This window comes from Macadamia integrifolia, chromosome 6, assembly GCF_013358625.1.
Source record: "Macadamia integrifolia cultivar HAES 741 chromosome 6, SCU_Mint_v3, whole genome shotgun sequence".
Lineage (NCBI taxonomy): Eukaryota > Viridiplantae > Streptophyta > Magnoliopsida > Proteales > Proteaceae > Macadamia > Macadamia integrifolia.
The window spans coordinates 31,744,484-31,762,450 of NC_056562.1; the positions used below are offsets into that span (position 1 = coordinate 31,744,484).

General features: G+C 35.8%; 1 protein-coding gene across 1 annotated transcript; it reads right to left on the reverse strand.

Moving 5' to 3' along the window:
* Positions 1 to 1,872: 1,872 nt before the first annotated feature.
* LOC122082407 (homeobox protein knotted-1-like 7) lies at positions 1,873 to 12,235 on the reverse strand. The gene is made up of 5 exons (XM_042649945.1): positions 11,207 to 12,235; positions 10,967 to 11,087; positions 4,184 to 4,371; positions 3,905 to 4,036; positions 1,873 to 2,265 (listed from the first exon to the last, which is right to left on the reverse strand). Exons 1-5 carry the CDS (start codon positions 11,537 to 11,539, stop codon positions 2,125 to 2,127), a joined length of 915 nt encoding a protein of 304 aa, XP_042505879.1. The 5' UTR covers positions 11,540 to 12,235; the 3' UTR covers positions 1,873 to 2,124.
* Between the last annotated feature and the right edge of the window lie 5,732 nt (positions 12,236 to 17,967).

The window sequence follows — 17,967 nt, forward strand, 5'->3', positions numbered from 1 at the left end:
AAAAAAACCACTTTTTTTCTAAAAGGGAAATATGCTTCTTCTGTTTTTTCACTTTTCAATTTTTCACATTCTTTTCTCTCTCTCTCTCTCTCTCCCGCTATGCTGGTGGCACAAACTTGCCTCTTTCTGGGACCATAGAAGAAAGGCAAGTGCTAATATGCAAGTAGATAGAAAGCAAAGGAAAGCATCACCTGATGAGACCCAACTGGTGGACTCCGCTGCAGTGACCAAAGTCCCATCATTAAAGTCTCAGAGTCCATTGCAAGGTCTATTACTATCCATTAATCAAGAACTACAGTCCAAGAGAAACTAAGAGAATGAAGTGAAGAAGAAAACAAAGAGTTCCCATCTTGAGGAGATACTGGGTTTAATTTCTCTTCCTCCTCATTGCTTATCCACATTTTGTGTGGTCTGTGTGGCCATGGACCATCAGATTGCTTGAGTCAGACCTGCATTTGATGAATCTCTAAAGCCTTGTGTGCAAATACCGCACTCAAAAGACCCTACTGGTCCAATGTCTAAGCATCCTCTGCCAAGTGGAAAGTGGGTTGGAGACTTGGAGCGGACTGAGAAATAGTGTTAGATGGTCCAATGCAAGCAGGCTTGTAAATACAGGGATTCTCTGTAGAGTATATCTAGATTGTCCTTTCTCATTGTAGAGTATATCTAGATTGTCTTATCAACTCAGGGGAGTCGAGAATCGAGATGGGCTGTCCAAACAGCAAAAATGCTGATTCTCTCTTATCATAAATATTAATTGACCCTTACAATTCGATAATGGATCAAGTTCATGCACGAGAACCATCTTGTCCTTTTTTGATTCTTGGATTTGAAATTTATCAATAGAGGAAGAGAAAGTGGATTTCAAATCCACAGATCAAGGACATAAGAAATTGTCCTCGTACATGAACTTGATCTGCTCTCCTACAATCCGATGGTAGATTGAAAGGGGAGAGGCCATAATCTGGTAATTCTTGAGGAACATGGGTTCATATAGATTTAAGAAACCGGAATCAGACTGGATCAGAATTCAGAACCCATTCATCGGAATCCCAGATTTTTTTTTTTTTTTGGTTGCTATTATACTGACCAAAAGAAGAAATCAATGGCCAAAAATGAAACCAGACATGAATTTTTCAATTTATATCGAGACCGAGTTCATCTGATTCCAATTTGAATCGGCCAATTCACCCAATTTCAAATCGTGATTCACTTATTTGTTCTCTGTGACATGTGGATCCCTTATATTTGAATTGTGCGATGTACTCTAACGCCATACACTCCCATAGTCCCATGTTTGTCCATGCACCTTACCATAAGTGGTCACTATGCACGAGGGATTCAATGATCAGATCGGTAAACTCGGCCAACCCTGATTTCTGCTGATTCAAAATCTGGGGTTGGGATAGATTTCATCTGATTCGGGCCAACTCCTAACCGATTCCAGCTGATCCGATCTGGATTGAAATCAACCAGCAGCCAATAAAGATCCAGATTCTGCTCTTTAAAACCTTACTATGCATCCTCATGGAGGGCCACGAATCCACCACGAAATTTCAACCCCATCTGAGCTATCACATAGCAGAATTTATTGGGTGCATCCATGCTGGACCTAAACCAATCTCATTGCTAAGCTTTGATATGTATTCACCTACAAGTTATCAGCAATTTATAAGAGTCCATGCAGCAATGTTATTCTGATTCATGAATGGGACTTGATGGAAGTCATCACCTTAAAATTTATCTTAGACAGATTAAAGTCCAAAAGTTTCTGTTATAGCAATTAAACAAGACTGATCTAGGTAAAACTTGTTGTAACAGGTGAGCTGATTATGCAACAAGCACAGCTGAAACACACACACCCACAATATCTGATGCACAATGATTTGAATCTTTGTTGAACAATGTGATAGTAAACAGAGAAGTGCTACTACTACATACATTTAACACCATTAATTAATTGTTGATAATGCATTACTTAATTTTTCAAACTTCTCTAACTATGCCAACCTTCTTCCCCAACTGATGGATGTGTATGGCTAGAATTAGTTACCCACGAATTTACATAACATCGATTTTCCCGTAAATTATGTTTCATGTTTCTTCATCAACTGGAACTGTAGTCTACCTTTTGCGCTTGGACTTTAAAGAGGTCATTGATTGAGAGTTAGTGTGCCAGTTGCGCTTTCTTTGGTTGATGAACCAGTTGTTAATTTGTTTTAGTTGCAGGCCTGTCTCCTCCACAAGTTTTGCCTTGTCATCCTCCTGTAAATTTCATACAGCCACATGCTTATTCACAGAAGGTAAATCCAGAAATTTGATTATAAAGAAAGAGAAAGCTAAAGTGTTATATCAAAGGCACCAATGAAAAGCAACCAAAGATAGCCAATATGCAGTAAAACTATGGAAGAGGAGATTTGATGATCAATGAGGAATGATTGATTTCAGTTTAAGGAAAATGAGAATCATTTTTTGGAAGTGAAAATGTTAACTTGACAGATGAATCTAGTTTCTCAATTTTCTTCATTGGTATTATACTGAGTATCAGAGTTCTGTTGAATTTATTTTTTATTGGTTGCTGTAGGACTTGACTTCTCATTGATCATTAAGTGTTCAGATTTCAAACTAAAGCAGACAGTTTCTGGTTCATCCCGATTTTGTACCCTCAAGTTTTGCCCACATATTTGATAAGTATATAAGAGATGAACTACTTCTAGTTGTTAGTATACTTTTTTCACTAGACAAATATATTCTTTAAATTATACTACAATTTCCCCATAAGGACACGAAATCTCTCTCTCTCACACAAACAGGGAAACCTCCATGATTGTGTTCTTTAGTAATCTAACCTTCCATAGTCTTGGTTCCTTATTTCAAGGAAATAGAGATCCAAAGCTTAAGCTCAACAGCATGGACCTTACACTTTGATCGTATTTATGCTTTTGTGTCATTTGCTTTCCCCTTGAAGCAGAGTCCTATGAGTAATGCTACTAAAGTAACCAAGTGTCACATAATGCTTAATTTGTAGATTTAGTGGTTTGAGTGTATTGGTAATGCATGAGCTTGCTTAAAGTTTGCACATTTTCATGCTGCTTGTCAAGGACATTTCTGTCTTCAGTTATGGCAATCTTTTAGGACTTCTTAGTGCTCTTTTCTTTGATGCATGTTGACCATATTACTCCAAAATCCTCCCCCCTCAAACAAACAAACCTCTTGAGTTAGGAACTGCAATATGAATGCTTAGTTTAAATTTCATCAAGTTAGCATCTTGTACTCTCACAAGGATGATACCATATCAAGCATGAGAATTGGGTATTCAAAAGAATCCCTTGTTGATATGAACTTTGCCAAGCTTCCTTAGTTTGATTAACATTAAATTGTTTACTTCTTGGCAATCCCGTAATTATGGGTTTGCTGTTTGTTGCTTTGATATCAGTTGATGTAGATGACCCTAGGTTTATTTTGTAAGGCTCATTGAAATTCTGAAACAAATTCTAGGGTCTGATTAGATGGTCTAATTCTTGAATAAGATTCAATTGAAGGGTTTGAAGAAAATGTGCATAGATGTCTCTGAAGAAAACTCTATTTCAGTAGTTATACACGATAAACAGGATACTCCGCACCTCGTCCTTGCCCCCACCCCCCCAATCCCCAATAAGGCATCTGAATAACTTCCAATTTTTCATTTGAGGGAAAAAAAAAAATCTCTAAATGGATGAAAATAAGGTTTGGAGTTAGCAACTTTATTCACAACTGCATATTTTGAATAATAATGGAAAGATAAACAATTTGAATCTTTTAGCATTCCTGGTTTTTTCTATATGTTCAAGAGAGGATGTTTTGTTAGAACTCAGCCAAAATTGTACTATCATAAGAGTATAAAAAACCATATATGGATGCTTACCGTAGGGTAGGGCCACTTTGAGTGTTCTTGCCACCAAGTTTTCAATACCGAAGTTGTATCACCAGGTAGTTTTCCTGCCCTTCTTTTTCTTAATATCTCCTCTCTTACATCTTCAATTCTTGACCTAAAACCCTGGAACAGAGGAAAAAGTATAATTGTCAATTGAACTACAGATGTTTACGATTTACACACGCTTCCTTGTCGTAGTTACAACTTAAACATCTTCAGACAGAATAGAAGAGTCATAAAAATTGTCCAGCAGAAAATGCAGATCATTACCTGTTTGAGTTCAATCTTTAATTCCTGCCTAACCCTCTCCATTAGAGATCGTTCAGATTCTGTTGGAAGCAATGGACCAAATCCTGTCATGTCAATCTCATCAGAACCTGTTTGTTCTAAACCATCCATGTGCATTTCATCTTCATCATCTGACATTGTTGCTCCTGTTCCTTCACCAAGAGTTGCTCCTGAAAAGCCAAAGCATATGCTTCTGTGAGGTAAGGAGGATGAATGCCCTGCTTCTTGTTAGAAAAGGAAATAAAAAAAGACGAAATTTGAAGAAGTATTCCTTGTTTCTTTTAGTTTTCATGATTGTATCCCTCAATTAATCTATTTGATGCAATCAAGAGGTCATATGGATAATCAACTATCCACCCTGCATCCCCCAACAAGAAAAGTAAAGGAATTTCTTCCATCAACCCTGTCTTTAATTGCTCTGGCTGCACACCATGTCTCATGTTGTGTTTATGCTAAATGTTTGATGCCTACAGCAGCTTATGCAGGAAGTACAAGAAAATTTTGTTTTACAATTTGAGCTTAGGCATACTTTACTGCTAAAACTAGCTCAGAGGCATAACTGTTGCATAGAAGAGACACCCCCATATTTTTTGGATCCGGTGATATGAAAGATTCATGCCAAGAAACCTTAAAATTAGTGAATTTTCAGATCTGAGGATCGATTCTCGGGTTCCAAATCAATTGGTGAATCATTCATTTCACCGATCCACATCATTGTTTGTTCGGAACTCCATTTTCAGTCATTTTCTTCACAAGTGTAACCCTTCCTCCTTAGTAACTATAGTCTGGGTTTCTATACATTGAAAATGTTTGCTGATTCAATCTTGCAAACATTCATGCCAGTCAGATTTCAGTTGCTATGAATATGGACAATCTCTTGGACAGGCAATCTGTATGGTCACCATGCATGGAGCTTTCTCCTTGTTTTTGAACAGTCCTTGTTCTTCAAACAATTCTAAACAGAATGGACTTTTCAAATAATTACAAGGCAATTGCCTTTGTTTGCATTCATGCTATTTTGAAGATGAGCTACCCTCACTTGGGTGTTTGGAAGACCTCTCACCAAGAAGATCTCCTCCATATACTCTACACTTTTGCCCAATCTGTCTAAATAAAATCTAGAGATGTAAATGGTCGAATACGGATGGGATACAGGTCGATGTGACCATATTCAAATATCTCCAAATGGTTCACCTAATTGGATACAAATGCTAATCGAATTTAGATTTTTGGCCATGCGTTCAAATCCTTGTCTCGCTCGTGTAACCCAGGCCTTCCTTCCCATAGTGGATACGATTCTATTTTAATCTCTCTCTCTCCCTATCTCTCAATTGTCTTAGCTCTTTACCTCAAGTTCAAGAACTTGTCGAATCTTCAAGAATCCTCAGAGATCATTAGTTATTTAATTCTTTATTATTAATTGAATATTTAACTCAGATAGAATATGTTCCGGATGCCCTCTAATTGCATATGGATCCAAATTAAATTCAATTTTTTCAATTATCTATTTATATCCATAATAAAATCTCCCACTTTAGGATTTTGGCGCCGAAAGGAAAAAGTCATGACCATCCATAGAGTTTGAGCCCTAATTATGTAAGTTCTGCTATATTAGTTTCTAGCCTAATACGTGCCAGATAAAGAAATATTTTTTTTCGGTATACAGATATGGAACATTAAATACTTAAATATGGCATGGTTTTTCTAGAGGTTCTCTTAAATATCCAATAATATTCAATAGACAAAATGGCCAAATGAACTATCAAATGGCAATAATGAAAATTATAAGCAAAAGAGAAAGAACAGACGAAGGCTTACACTATCAATAATTCATTTTAAGGAGAGGGTTTCTCACGATATCAATGTGATAAAGAATCTACACATTATACCAATAGATGTCTTAAAAAAACATCATCCATGTAGAAAAGAAATTGCATTCTAACGTCATGGGAAAGTTTTTTGCTTCATTTTAATAATTCATGTAACAAGTTAAAAACCTTTCACAACATTAAAAAGAAAAAAAGTAATAATAATAATAACATGCTAAAAACCTATTTACAAATTTGTGCCTTGACGGGTGCTCAAGAAGCCCATGGTCTAGATTTTTAACAGGCTATCAAACCTTCTTAATTACATGTGAACAAACTAAAAGGCTGACTTAACAAATTTGCTAAACCTTAATATCATTACTTATTATTAGATTTTAAGATTAAATAAGTATCTAAAGTTTCTTTGTGTGAAAGATTAAATATTTCCATCATTCATTTTGATCCAAAACAGTTGGGTTCTTCTAAATAGGAGTTAAGGATGGGACCTACACATGTGTTCCTCCTAAAGTTAAGGAGGGGACCTACACATTTGTTGATCCTAAAGTGAGGACGGGACCTACACATTTTAACAAGTAAACCACCTTAGTCTCTTACGTCTCTCCTTCTCACTTTCCTATATAAAGGCGAAGAGAGAGAAGTTGTAGGGCATAGTTCGACATCTTTTTCTTTCTTGTTTCTGTGGAACTGAGGGGAGTGTAAGCGAAGATTTTCTCCCCTCTTCTTGTCGCATGTGTTCTTGTTTTCTTTCTCTCGATCAGTTTGGTTATGTGGGAGTGTGACTGTGTGAATGGAGAGGGAAAAAGAAAACTCATGTTTTTATTTCGTGCTCTCTCTCTCTCTCTCATATTTTTTCTCTTTCTTCTTTGATAGAAGCCTCTCTCTCATGTTCATCATAATTGGTTCATAATATGACGTCATTCTATCTGTCACTACCTAAAACCCAGGTTCAATATGACAATATCCCAATGCACAATTTTAATTTTCAAATTAGAAATTTGAAAAAAAATATTATATACAAAGTATGCAATAGAGAGAATAAGAATTGCTAACTTAGTTCACTAATAAAACTTGTTATTAGTTCTTGTAAAATATAATATGTACATTTGAAAAATTAATGTATAATAAAAGAATAAGAATTGCTAACTTAATTATTAATTAAACTTATAGAATAAACTAAGTTTCCCCATGTAAAAAATTGAATCACTCATTGAGAGAGAGAAAGAGAATTATGACTAAATTATATATATATATATATTTTGGTAGAAACTAAGTTATAGTTTCATCCTCATGTTCTGAAAGAATGTGGAAAACATACATTTAAAGTTTCAAATAATCAAACAGGAGTGGCCTGACAATTGAATATAAAATATAGAAGGCAGAACAGGTGCAATACTAATGAAGATCATCTACAATCAAGATCTACCAGCAAGAAAAACTAGTTATAATTGAGAAGAATTTATTAAGAGGTTGTCAATCAGGAAGATTTGATCATATATGATTCCACAGTGATTTCTTTCAATGTTTATCCAATTTTATGGTTCATTTTTCATATTTCAACCTGATAAGAGGATTGTTAAATGAAGAAATGATTTCTTTAAATTTTTTCAAAAACTCTATGGTCATATCCCAGTAACCTCCAGGAGGTTAAGTAAACTTGTTGAAGCTGCAATTATGACGGATCCACTGTAGTCCATGAGGTTTCAGCTGTACATGATAAATCTTGGTATATATAACCATTTTGAGACATCAACTTAATTTTCATCTTACTATTTCTGAAAGACAGACATTATGAAACTATAGTAAGATCAAGTAGACTCCAGTTTCAATGTTAGAATCTAAAAATGGAACTCAAGTGGAGCTTATATTGCCTTGTTATATAGAAGTGAATAAGTTTTGCACTTAAAATCAACTACTAACATTGGTGTCGGCAGCTGGTGTAGCATCTTCTTTTTTTCCTTTTCTATTCTTTGGTTAGGCTAGTGTAGCATCTTCAAAAGTTTCCTACTTAGAATCCTAATTCAAGGGAATACACTTGCATATAGCGCAGTTACTTAATTCCTTAATTCTAGGGAGTTTTACTAATTCATTCCTATAGTGAACCAAATCCCAATTTATGAACCTATCTAAAGAATGGGATCATGCAAGCATATGTGAAACTAGACTTTAAACCATTGAAAGAAATGGAAAAAAAGAAGAAAATTGGAATGTATATTCACTAGGGTGGGTACCCTTTGATGAGAACGGTGAAACAAAATGGCAGTAAACAAAGGGGATCAAAGTTTTCATCCTCTGTGGGTGAAGGATGCACCACAATTTGACGATCATACTTACTCCCCCACACCCCTCCCCTCCACAGGAAGAAAGTTCGATCATGCCTTCCCCTCATTATGATCTCCATCCCCTTTAATGCTCACTGAAAGGAATACCTCCTTCGCCATGGGTGAAGGGAAATCATTTTCATAAACAAATGCCAGCTAATGGAAGAGTAGCCTTAATGGTCAGTTTCATGGTTTTGAGATTGGTCGTATCAACTTGAATTGGATAGTTTTGCCCTCAGCTTTGATTAAAAAAATAATTTTCTGGACATATTCACCTTCAGTTAGAATCGTCACATCGATACAGGATTAAGCAGGTGCCCGATACCAATATGGATAGGCCAATACGCCTGATCCAATACCCTTTTTTTTTTAAAATCATGGTTGATTTCATTTATTTGATGTAGGTACATGAAACTTTTTGATCACCCAGGATGAAGAGAATATGACTAGACTTATAGAATAATGAATCTCATCATTAACTTCAGTTCCCTACTAACAAAGGTCTCAAACATTCTTCTAGATTTCAATTTAAGGTGGGGTTGTCAACAAAAGAATTCAAAGCGGATACACTATTATCCATATTTGGTCCGAAGGAGATGTCAATTGAGTATTCAAACTTATTACCCGCCAAGAAGTCAAAAAATAACTTGAATCCGATAATATCTTATTATACATTTAAATCTATAAACATAAACAAAAATGTAATACAAATTGTGCACACCTAATTATTTCTACTTGATGAGAATATAAAAAAAAATTACAATGTGCTTACAAAAAAAAAATAATAATAATAATGTATATTACTCATAAAGCCTAAATTTATTAATAGCTATAGATAATATTAAGTTAGGGAAAGGCTCTCTAAGCCCAAGCCCAGTGTGCCTCCTCACATTCATTATGATATTAATTATTTTAAGGAGAGAGAAACAACGACTTAAAAAAACAACACGAGAGTGTAAGTGTATCCTATTTGCTTAGAGAACCCTCTCCTATTAAACGCAAACTAATTGTAAATCAAGAAAAACTAATGTGCTAATGTGCCCTTTATTAGGTTGTTCTAGCGCTTGCCTTAATCAATTAGGGGTGGAAGGACTTGATTCTTTGCTTCTGGCAAAAGAATTTTTCGTTAATTACACGAGCTAGCCTACAAATTATGGCTCAAAAGCAGCAAGTTTCGAATCAAAGCATGGGCATCTACAACTAAGAGGAAGTAGTAGATCTTGGAAAGAGGAGCCAGGCCAATCAACTTCTATTGGGACTTCTATTGGGACTTCTATTGATTATTGATTTGACTAGAGGAACTCCAAGTAGCAAAATTGGTGAAAGTGTACCCTAATTGCTCAAGAGAGCCCTCTCCTATCAAGTTATAATAGGAGTGAAAATTATCCAAGCAAATACATCAAAATCTAAATCAATATCCAATTATCATCATGATATCAAATGCTATTTAAATTCGTATTTGATATCCATATAGATGGATACAAATTTGTATTGAATCCAGATTTCCAACTAACCATTTGCCTCTCTGATTGAAGGATTATATCCCATGGCTAAAAAGATTCTCACTAACTTGGTCCTTTGATATATTCATAAATTACTTCCTCTTCTTTCGCCGGGGGGGGGGGGGCATTCCCATTCACTTTTGCTAATATTTGACTTGTAAGGGAGTCAGGACTAGAGCACTTTATGAGAGCTTTCGACTAGAGGAGCAAATTCCTCTCAAACTAGAAAATAATGACAATCGATTTGATATTGCCCCGATGGAGGGGAAAAAAAAGGAAAATGAGTTTAGATCACCTACTAGTACAAGTATGCTTCACATATGATTATGTGATGACATGTGTCTTTTTTGCTTTTATAAATATCATCCATACGTTATTAATGACGGCAAGTGAGATACATGTCATCACCTAATCATACGTAAAGCGTACACATACGAGTAGGTCATCTCAATGTCTAATGCAGTCATTGCATTATAAAATTGGATGTTATATAATCACCTACGCTAGAGAGAGATAGAGAGAGGGGAAAACGTGATAGCCAAAACCCTAGTATTTTGCCTTCTGTTTTTTCTTACTGGATAAGATTTTTTAAGTAGCATTGCTAGTTTCTTCTCAAACTCTGACACAGCCTTCTAAAAGAACTCTGATATAAGTCATATAACTACTCACGCTAAGAGCCAAAGACACCAAACACATGAAACTAAAGAAGAAGTTTCTTGACTATTTATACAAAACCAAAATATAGAAATGCTAATAATTTTAGAATAAAACAATACGGTTGTTGGCACCCTTTCTTCTCTTCCACAACCCAACAAACTTTAAGTACTAACGTCTCCTAACTATTAATGTATAACCTATATGCTGGTGGTCCCACTCCACCCACCTCTCTTCTCAACTCTCACAAGAAAAGTACAATGTAGTTTTCCACCCGCCAAAAGCATCAAACATTAAAAGTTTATTAATTAAACAGCACAGATTGAATGGATTATTTGAAACAAAAACCCACAACATATTTGTCCTTATCATCATCATCTTCTTCTTTTTCTTTTTCAACATCTCTAAATCAAAATAATACTATTGTAATAAAGAAATGAAATTTTATCAGAATAAGAGTACCTGTGAGAGCTTGGAAGGATTGTTCGATTTCACGGCAAGCCATAACAGCCTCCACGGCATGGACTCTGACATGTTGTTGAAGCTGTTCTTTGAATGAACACAACAATAAGATATACTGTGCCTGTGTAGTATAAACAAGATCATTAAGGAAGATGATGATGAACTCGAAAGCTTTTTAGAAACTAATGTAAGAAAGAATGAAAAACATGAAATGGGATTGTAGAGAAGAAAGAGGTATACCAAGAAGTTGTCGAGTTCCTGTCTTCCATGGGGAGAGACATGTTGGTGGTGGTGATGCTGAGAAGCGTAAGAGCGATGGATATGGTGAGACTGCTCGAGCTGCGCATCGATAAGTGGTAAGTGATCGATTGGAGTAGCTACACGGAGACACCCAACATGGGCTGCAAGAAGCTGCTCATAAAGAGGGTGGGTTGCGATCTCCGCCTTGAGTTGCCGCTGTTGCTCGGCTGAAACTGCTAGCGAAACTGACATGGGCACATCTTCGTTTAATCCACCAAAACCGCTTCCACCACCGCCACCGCCCAACATTCCCAACCCACCTGGTTCTTGCATTGGTTCTCTATTCTAAGGTAAGAGAGATTGTGAAAGGCTTGATTGAGAGTTGGAAATGCAACAGCGGAGGTCGGAGGAGAACAAATAGAACAGAAAAGAGGAAGAGGAGAGAAATGGACTCTATGGAGAGAAGAATTATTACGGAATACAAAAAGGTAGGTTTGAGGAGTGAGGACCACAAGGCTCTTTATACTTGAAGCCTGGTTGTGTTTATGAGTGGAGAAAAAAGCAAACAATTTTCTCGTTATTGGCGTCCACAAGAACGACCGTACATAGGGATCCGAGACAACTTTCTGGGCCAGCCTCTATGCTTACCTTCAGAACTCAACATGTATGGGACTCATAGACTATGGACCACTGATAGTGTTCAGAGATGGCTTTAATGGGTACTCAATACTTTTGATTGTTTTGTTTTGTTCTGTTCGAGAGAAGAAGGGCTTAGAGAGGAACAGTAAAGAACAGAGATGAGACAAAGGAAGCAAGGAAATCGCAGTCACAACTCACAAGGGCTGTCTTTGAGCTCTGCCTTCCCCCCTCTGGACTCTTTGGAGTTTTGATTGCTTCTCTCTCTCTCTCTGTTACTTGTTTCTCTTTAACCTAAGAAGCTATGTGGGGTTCCATTGATGGAGGTTAATAAAGCTGAGAATCAGAAGAAGTGGTGGGTTCTGAGTACTTCTATCCCTGTGTGGCTGCTTTCTTTCTTTATTTGTTTGATCTTTCTTTCTTCGCATTAATTTTGTTTATTTATTACTTGATGTGGTAAGGCTTAAGGGAAGCCTGGCTGGCTGTGTGGCTGGTTGCTGGGGAAGGGGGGTTGAGTTGAGCTGTCACACTGGTTTTAGTTGGCGTTCCGCTTTTATTAGTCTACTTTTTACGTTTCTCCATTTTTGTCTTAAGAGGAGAAAGGGCACCTTATTAAGTAATGGTTAATCCTTAACCCCCGTTCGTTAGAGCTTATTTAATGACTGCTTAGCTAAATTATACAATACTTATGGGGCCCACACAGAGTAGAGAGAGAAAAAAAAAAGTTTTGAGGGCCCACTAATGGAATCAGAGCTCAATTGATAGGGTGGTATGGTCTGGACCAGGGTGTCAATCCGTCAGTTCAGGTTGGGTCTATTTGCGTATGGGAATGGTGAATCTAAAATCAAACCAATAAGAAAAGTTTGATTTGGGTTTCAATTCAGGTTTAGTTTCAGTTTATTGTATCGGTATGTTATTGGGTTGGTTTCTTTTTGGCTTGGTTTGGGTTGATTAATATACATATTATACATAATTATGAGAAATTTTGGTTTTTTAAGAGTTCTAGGATATATTGGTTTGGTTTCAACCCGATTTTGACTCGGTTTTGGGTTCCATTTTGTTTGGTTCACGTCGGCTTACCTATTTCTGCCCCAATTTTGACACCCCTGGTCTGGACCCATTGACCATCTGGCCCATGTCAATAACTCTCAATTCCGTAAACAAAAAAAGACCAAATCAAATGAGAACTCTGTTGAGACTTGAGAGAAAGAAGGGGGTCATGGGCCTCATGGCTTCATCACTTCATTGGGCCCACAACGTCTGCACGTTTCCAATGTGTTCTGGACCTTCTAGTATGCGTTTGGTATACCATTATTCTTGGGTCTACCAGAAGGGAATGGTAATAGCAGTCCCATGTGTTCTGGTATGCGTTTGGTATACCATCCTTGGGTCTACCAGACGAGGTAAGCAGTCCCACTAAGTAGACAATCCAGAACCTCCATTACTATTTACGCAACAAGATTTTTGGGGATTGGATTGATTTGCTCTGCAGCAAAGCCCATCAAGGAAGAAGAGTAGAAGAAAAAAAGAAATAAATTTGGAGAAAGTTTTGTTTTGTTTTCTCTTCTTTTCAAGGTCAAATATAGCGTACTTGCGTTGGATTCAAGAAACCATTTTTTTTCTATTTTCGTGTTTGTTTGATTTCTAGAAGGACCCACTTTTCCCCCTCTCTTATCATAATTTTACTTCATTGATTTTCAGATTATCTAAAAATGGTTCTCTATTTAAGATCTATCTAGTTGACCCAATTTTATTTGTGGGCATAAATGTACACTTTTCAACAGTTGGATCGTGATAAGGGTAGAAATGTAATTATCCTTATTTTTTTTTTTTCTATCCAACGATTGAAGATATGACTGTCTATGTACAGGATTATACATAAGACTTTTTTACATTTTCATATTATTTAATAAATATTTTATTTAATAAAATTATTGAAAAAAAATCATATGTATTACTGAAATAAATATGTGAGGATCTAATAGTATCAATCAATCACCCTTGGTCAACTTCGGCAAGGCTTAGTTGGTCCCAATCATTTTAAGGCCCGGTATTGTTTTCATCCGTTTAGATAGTGGTGCTTCATAGGTCAAGTCATGAACATATTACTATTCGATGGTTGGTTTTTTATTCATAATAGGGTTTAAGGTAATTGGATGAATTTAAACAGGGTAATTGATAAATTATGTCATAATCATGTTATAAAGTTAATCCAAGTTAGACAATCATCATGCCATTACCTTGCACCGGAATTGCCCAATTATTAATTGATCAATGCTTGAGCTCAATAAACTTAATAATCATATGAACCGGTCTCAAGTTTCAAGCGGTAAAACTTTTGACACTCTTAGAGGATCTACTAGGCTATTTAAAATATTTTACACATCTTTATTTTGGATAATTTAATCAAATAAAAAATAATTAACTGGATAATTTGATGAACGAAAACAAAAAAAAAAAATTGTTAAGTAAAAAATAATTGTTAAAGGTTCTAGATGCTATCAGCACATGTTGGCATATTTTACACACCAAGTCAATAATAGATAATTTATTACCGGAAAAAATAAGGAGGAGAGAGGAGAGAGGAGAGAGTTATTTTTCCTTGATTCTTTTTATGTGTCCCAGAAAAGGTAACGTGGTGCTAGATAGAAAAGCATCCTCAGGTCAGGGATGCTTTTCCTCTTTGGGGTTGTTGAGGCTCAGTCGTCAGGGCTGCAAAGCTAGGGAGGGTATCTTCTTTCAAGGGTTGCTCAGTCAAGGCAAGTGCAGTAATGAGTGCTACTGCTACTGCCCTTGTCCTTGCAGAAGGACGCTTCCATGTAAGTGTAAAGAGCCCACCACTCTCTCTATCTCTCTCTCTCTCTCTCTCTCTCACTCAGGACTTTCATCAAACGGAACAAACTCAAAAAATAAAAATAAAAATTGTATTCGGTGTCGGTTGGTGATTAGTAAGACATGGGAGCGCTCTTTTGGGTTCCCTAATCTTGCATTTAATTGGTACAGCTGAAGTTAAATTGATGGTGGGAAGGAGTGAAATAGTAGAGGTTGGGGGAGAAGGCTATATAATATACGAAAGCGTGTGCCGGTTACTTTGTAGCTTTCGACTTTCGTAGCCACAAAGCCATTACTTTGGTTCGCTCCAACCGAATCCTAATTTCTTCTTCCCCTCCTCTTCTTCTTCTTCTTCTTATAGGTGGTTGGAACTAAATAATAAAAACGGAAAGCCACTAGACACCAGCTTCTCTTTCTATTCTTTGAACATAATAAACCCAATGGATTGAATTAAGCAACACGCCTTCACCTCATTCTCTAATTAATTTAATAAATCATTTTTTTGTGTATATACACTCGTGTTTGAATTTAAAATGTAACCGCAAACGTACGGATCAGTGTAGCTACGGATTAAACACAGGGAGAGCAACCACTTTATGTTTTTATTTCTTTTAATGATACGAAAGTGAACCGATTAATGGTTGTGATCTAATTCTAATTACCGTTCTAAACATATGTATCTAAAATAACATCCTAACCATTCGTCATCTAAGAATTTAAAGACGCAAGCCACGCAATTAAAATTAAATAAATAAACAACACACGTAATTTTAAAATAAATAAATAAAGGAAAAAAATGCTGAAATAAAAATAAAGTAAAAGAAAGAGGAAAAAGCTAGAGAGAGACTCACAAGCAGGTTTCTCTACTTAGTCCGAGGGATGTATCATAATATGAGCTTCCCTGCTTAACCAGAGAGTCACTCTTATAAGGGTTACTCTACTTAGCTTTAGGGAAAGGGAGACAATTAAAATAAAAGTAATAAATTGATGGTTCTATGGCTAGGAGGGGCAAAACCAACACATACACTAGCCATGAACCTTGGGGGAAAGGAATAGCAATAATGTAAAGACTGAAATTAAAATCCTAAATTAAGAAAGAAATAGTAGTCAGAAGAGAGAATGAGAGGGGGGAGAGAAGACTATTGAAGGAGCTTACTTACTTGAACTTCAACCCTTGAACTTGAAAGTTTGGGTGATTTGAGATACTACCAGTACTAAAAACCAGATCTGGAATAAACCAAATCTGAAATTTTTAGTAATAGAGAAAACAAATCTTGAAACAAAAAAAAACTGAACTTGAAAAAAAAGATGCTCCACGGCTTGTGATCTTGTCACCTAGAACTATTACTTTAAAAACTACAACTCAATTGCATAAATCATAAACATAAAAAGCTGAATAAGAATAAAAGAGTACTTGCATTAATTGACATAAAAAACTATTACAAAAGTGATTAAAGCAAAAATAGAAAATAACTAAAACTAAAGAGTGAGAGAGGGAAAGAGAGAAGAAAACTAAACATAAACTAGAAAGTAAACTAAGGGGAATAATAATAAGGGGCTTTTATAGGGCTTTTGTCTTGCCTCATTCCTTCTACAAGTCTTCTTTAAGAAAAGAAAGAAAATAAAATAAAATAAAATCTTGGTAAAAATCCTCATTCTCTAAGATATTGTGTGAGGAAAGAGAGAATTCGTTTCTAAAATTAACAAATTATATTCATTCATTGCAATATTAACCAATATCTTACAATCTTGATTAAATCATAAATGAATCTCTGCATAGCATCTTCAAGATCTTGTAAGGTGGCAAGGAGAGAGAATAATCTTTAGGATTTTGTAGGAGAAAAGGATGTGGTACCAATGAGTGGGTCCTACCTTTGGACTGGTTCTTGATTCACTTTAAGCACTTTCTCTTATAAACTTGGAAACTAAAAAAAAAAAAACACTCATCTTCTATAATAATTTCATTCCTTCTTCGATGAACTACATCTCTTTTCTATATATTCTCACAAGATCTGGTAAGAGGGACAAAATGGGCTCCACATATCTATATATATTATCTGCCACCTTACATTGGTTAATATCAAATTTAAGTGAATTCATCATTTAATTATGGTTATTTTTAGTTGGATTAGGTTTGCCATTATTTAAAATTATTCTTTTATAATATTAATATATGTTTTTTTTTTTATTATGACAAATGTGGTTTTTAGTTTTGCATGCATTTTCCATTCCAAGGTAATAGTCTTTATTGTTTTCGTAAACCCTTTATTTGTCTAACTATTTGGTAGGTTTAGCTGTTTAGGAGTAGTTTTGTTCATAATAGGTTTTTTAACCCGTTTTCTTGACCAAAGATCTAGCTCCTCTTTATAGAGCTCAGGGATTAGAGAGTGATTACACGACTAGGAGGACCTGTTTTCATGTCCCTAAATTACCCCAGCCATGGAATCATTCTCTGATCCTTGGGCTTTATGGAGAGGAATCTTATCCCTTGATAGATAGGCTCAAATTTTAAAGCGCAATATTATCCTTCTTCTGATTTCTTTGTGAGATCAATCTACTATTAACTAGAAATGGTCTTTCATTTAGAATGGGTTGTGTCAAGGTTATCCCATGATATAAAGACTTGATGATTAGTGACCACTGGAATGTTGGAAAAATTAGGATATTTTCCTTCTAATTTTTCTAATGTTATTATTAGAACTCTGAAACTGGTTTTCATGGAGTGTGGTCTATGCACCCAGACACTTAGGGTGGTGAAATGACTAGTTTGCCCAATCTTAAAATGAAAAAAATTACGCTTCTATGAAGACTTAAAATCATCCTAAATTTAGGGTGTTTTGCGGAAAGATGCGACTGGTGGTATTGTTACTAGAGAAAGCTTTACTAAGTTTGTACATTTGAAAATTCTTGTATTTTTGTGAGGTTAAGGATGAATCAATATGACATTTGATTTTATCATAGTATTTTTTCTAAGCATATATGGGTTGTGGGACCATTGAGATTACGTGTGGAGTTCCTCCAGGCTCTCTCTGATGAATTTCTTTGAACATGTTGTGCTATCTCTAGTTTGATCCAATAGTGATAAAAATTGAATTTTATCTATTGCTGCTATTGCCATGTACTTTCTCTATGCTAGTATACTCTTTCTTTTCCTCTTCTCTTGGCATTATCTTACCTCTTAGCGCCTATTGACAAACCGTCTCTTGCTCTCCATATTGGCTAGCTGCCCACTCTGCCAACGCAAAGATCACTCTCCCTTATAACAATGAACGGAAAGGAAAATTGCCTGATCA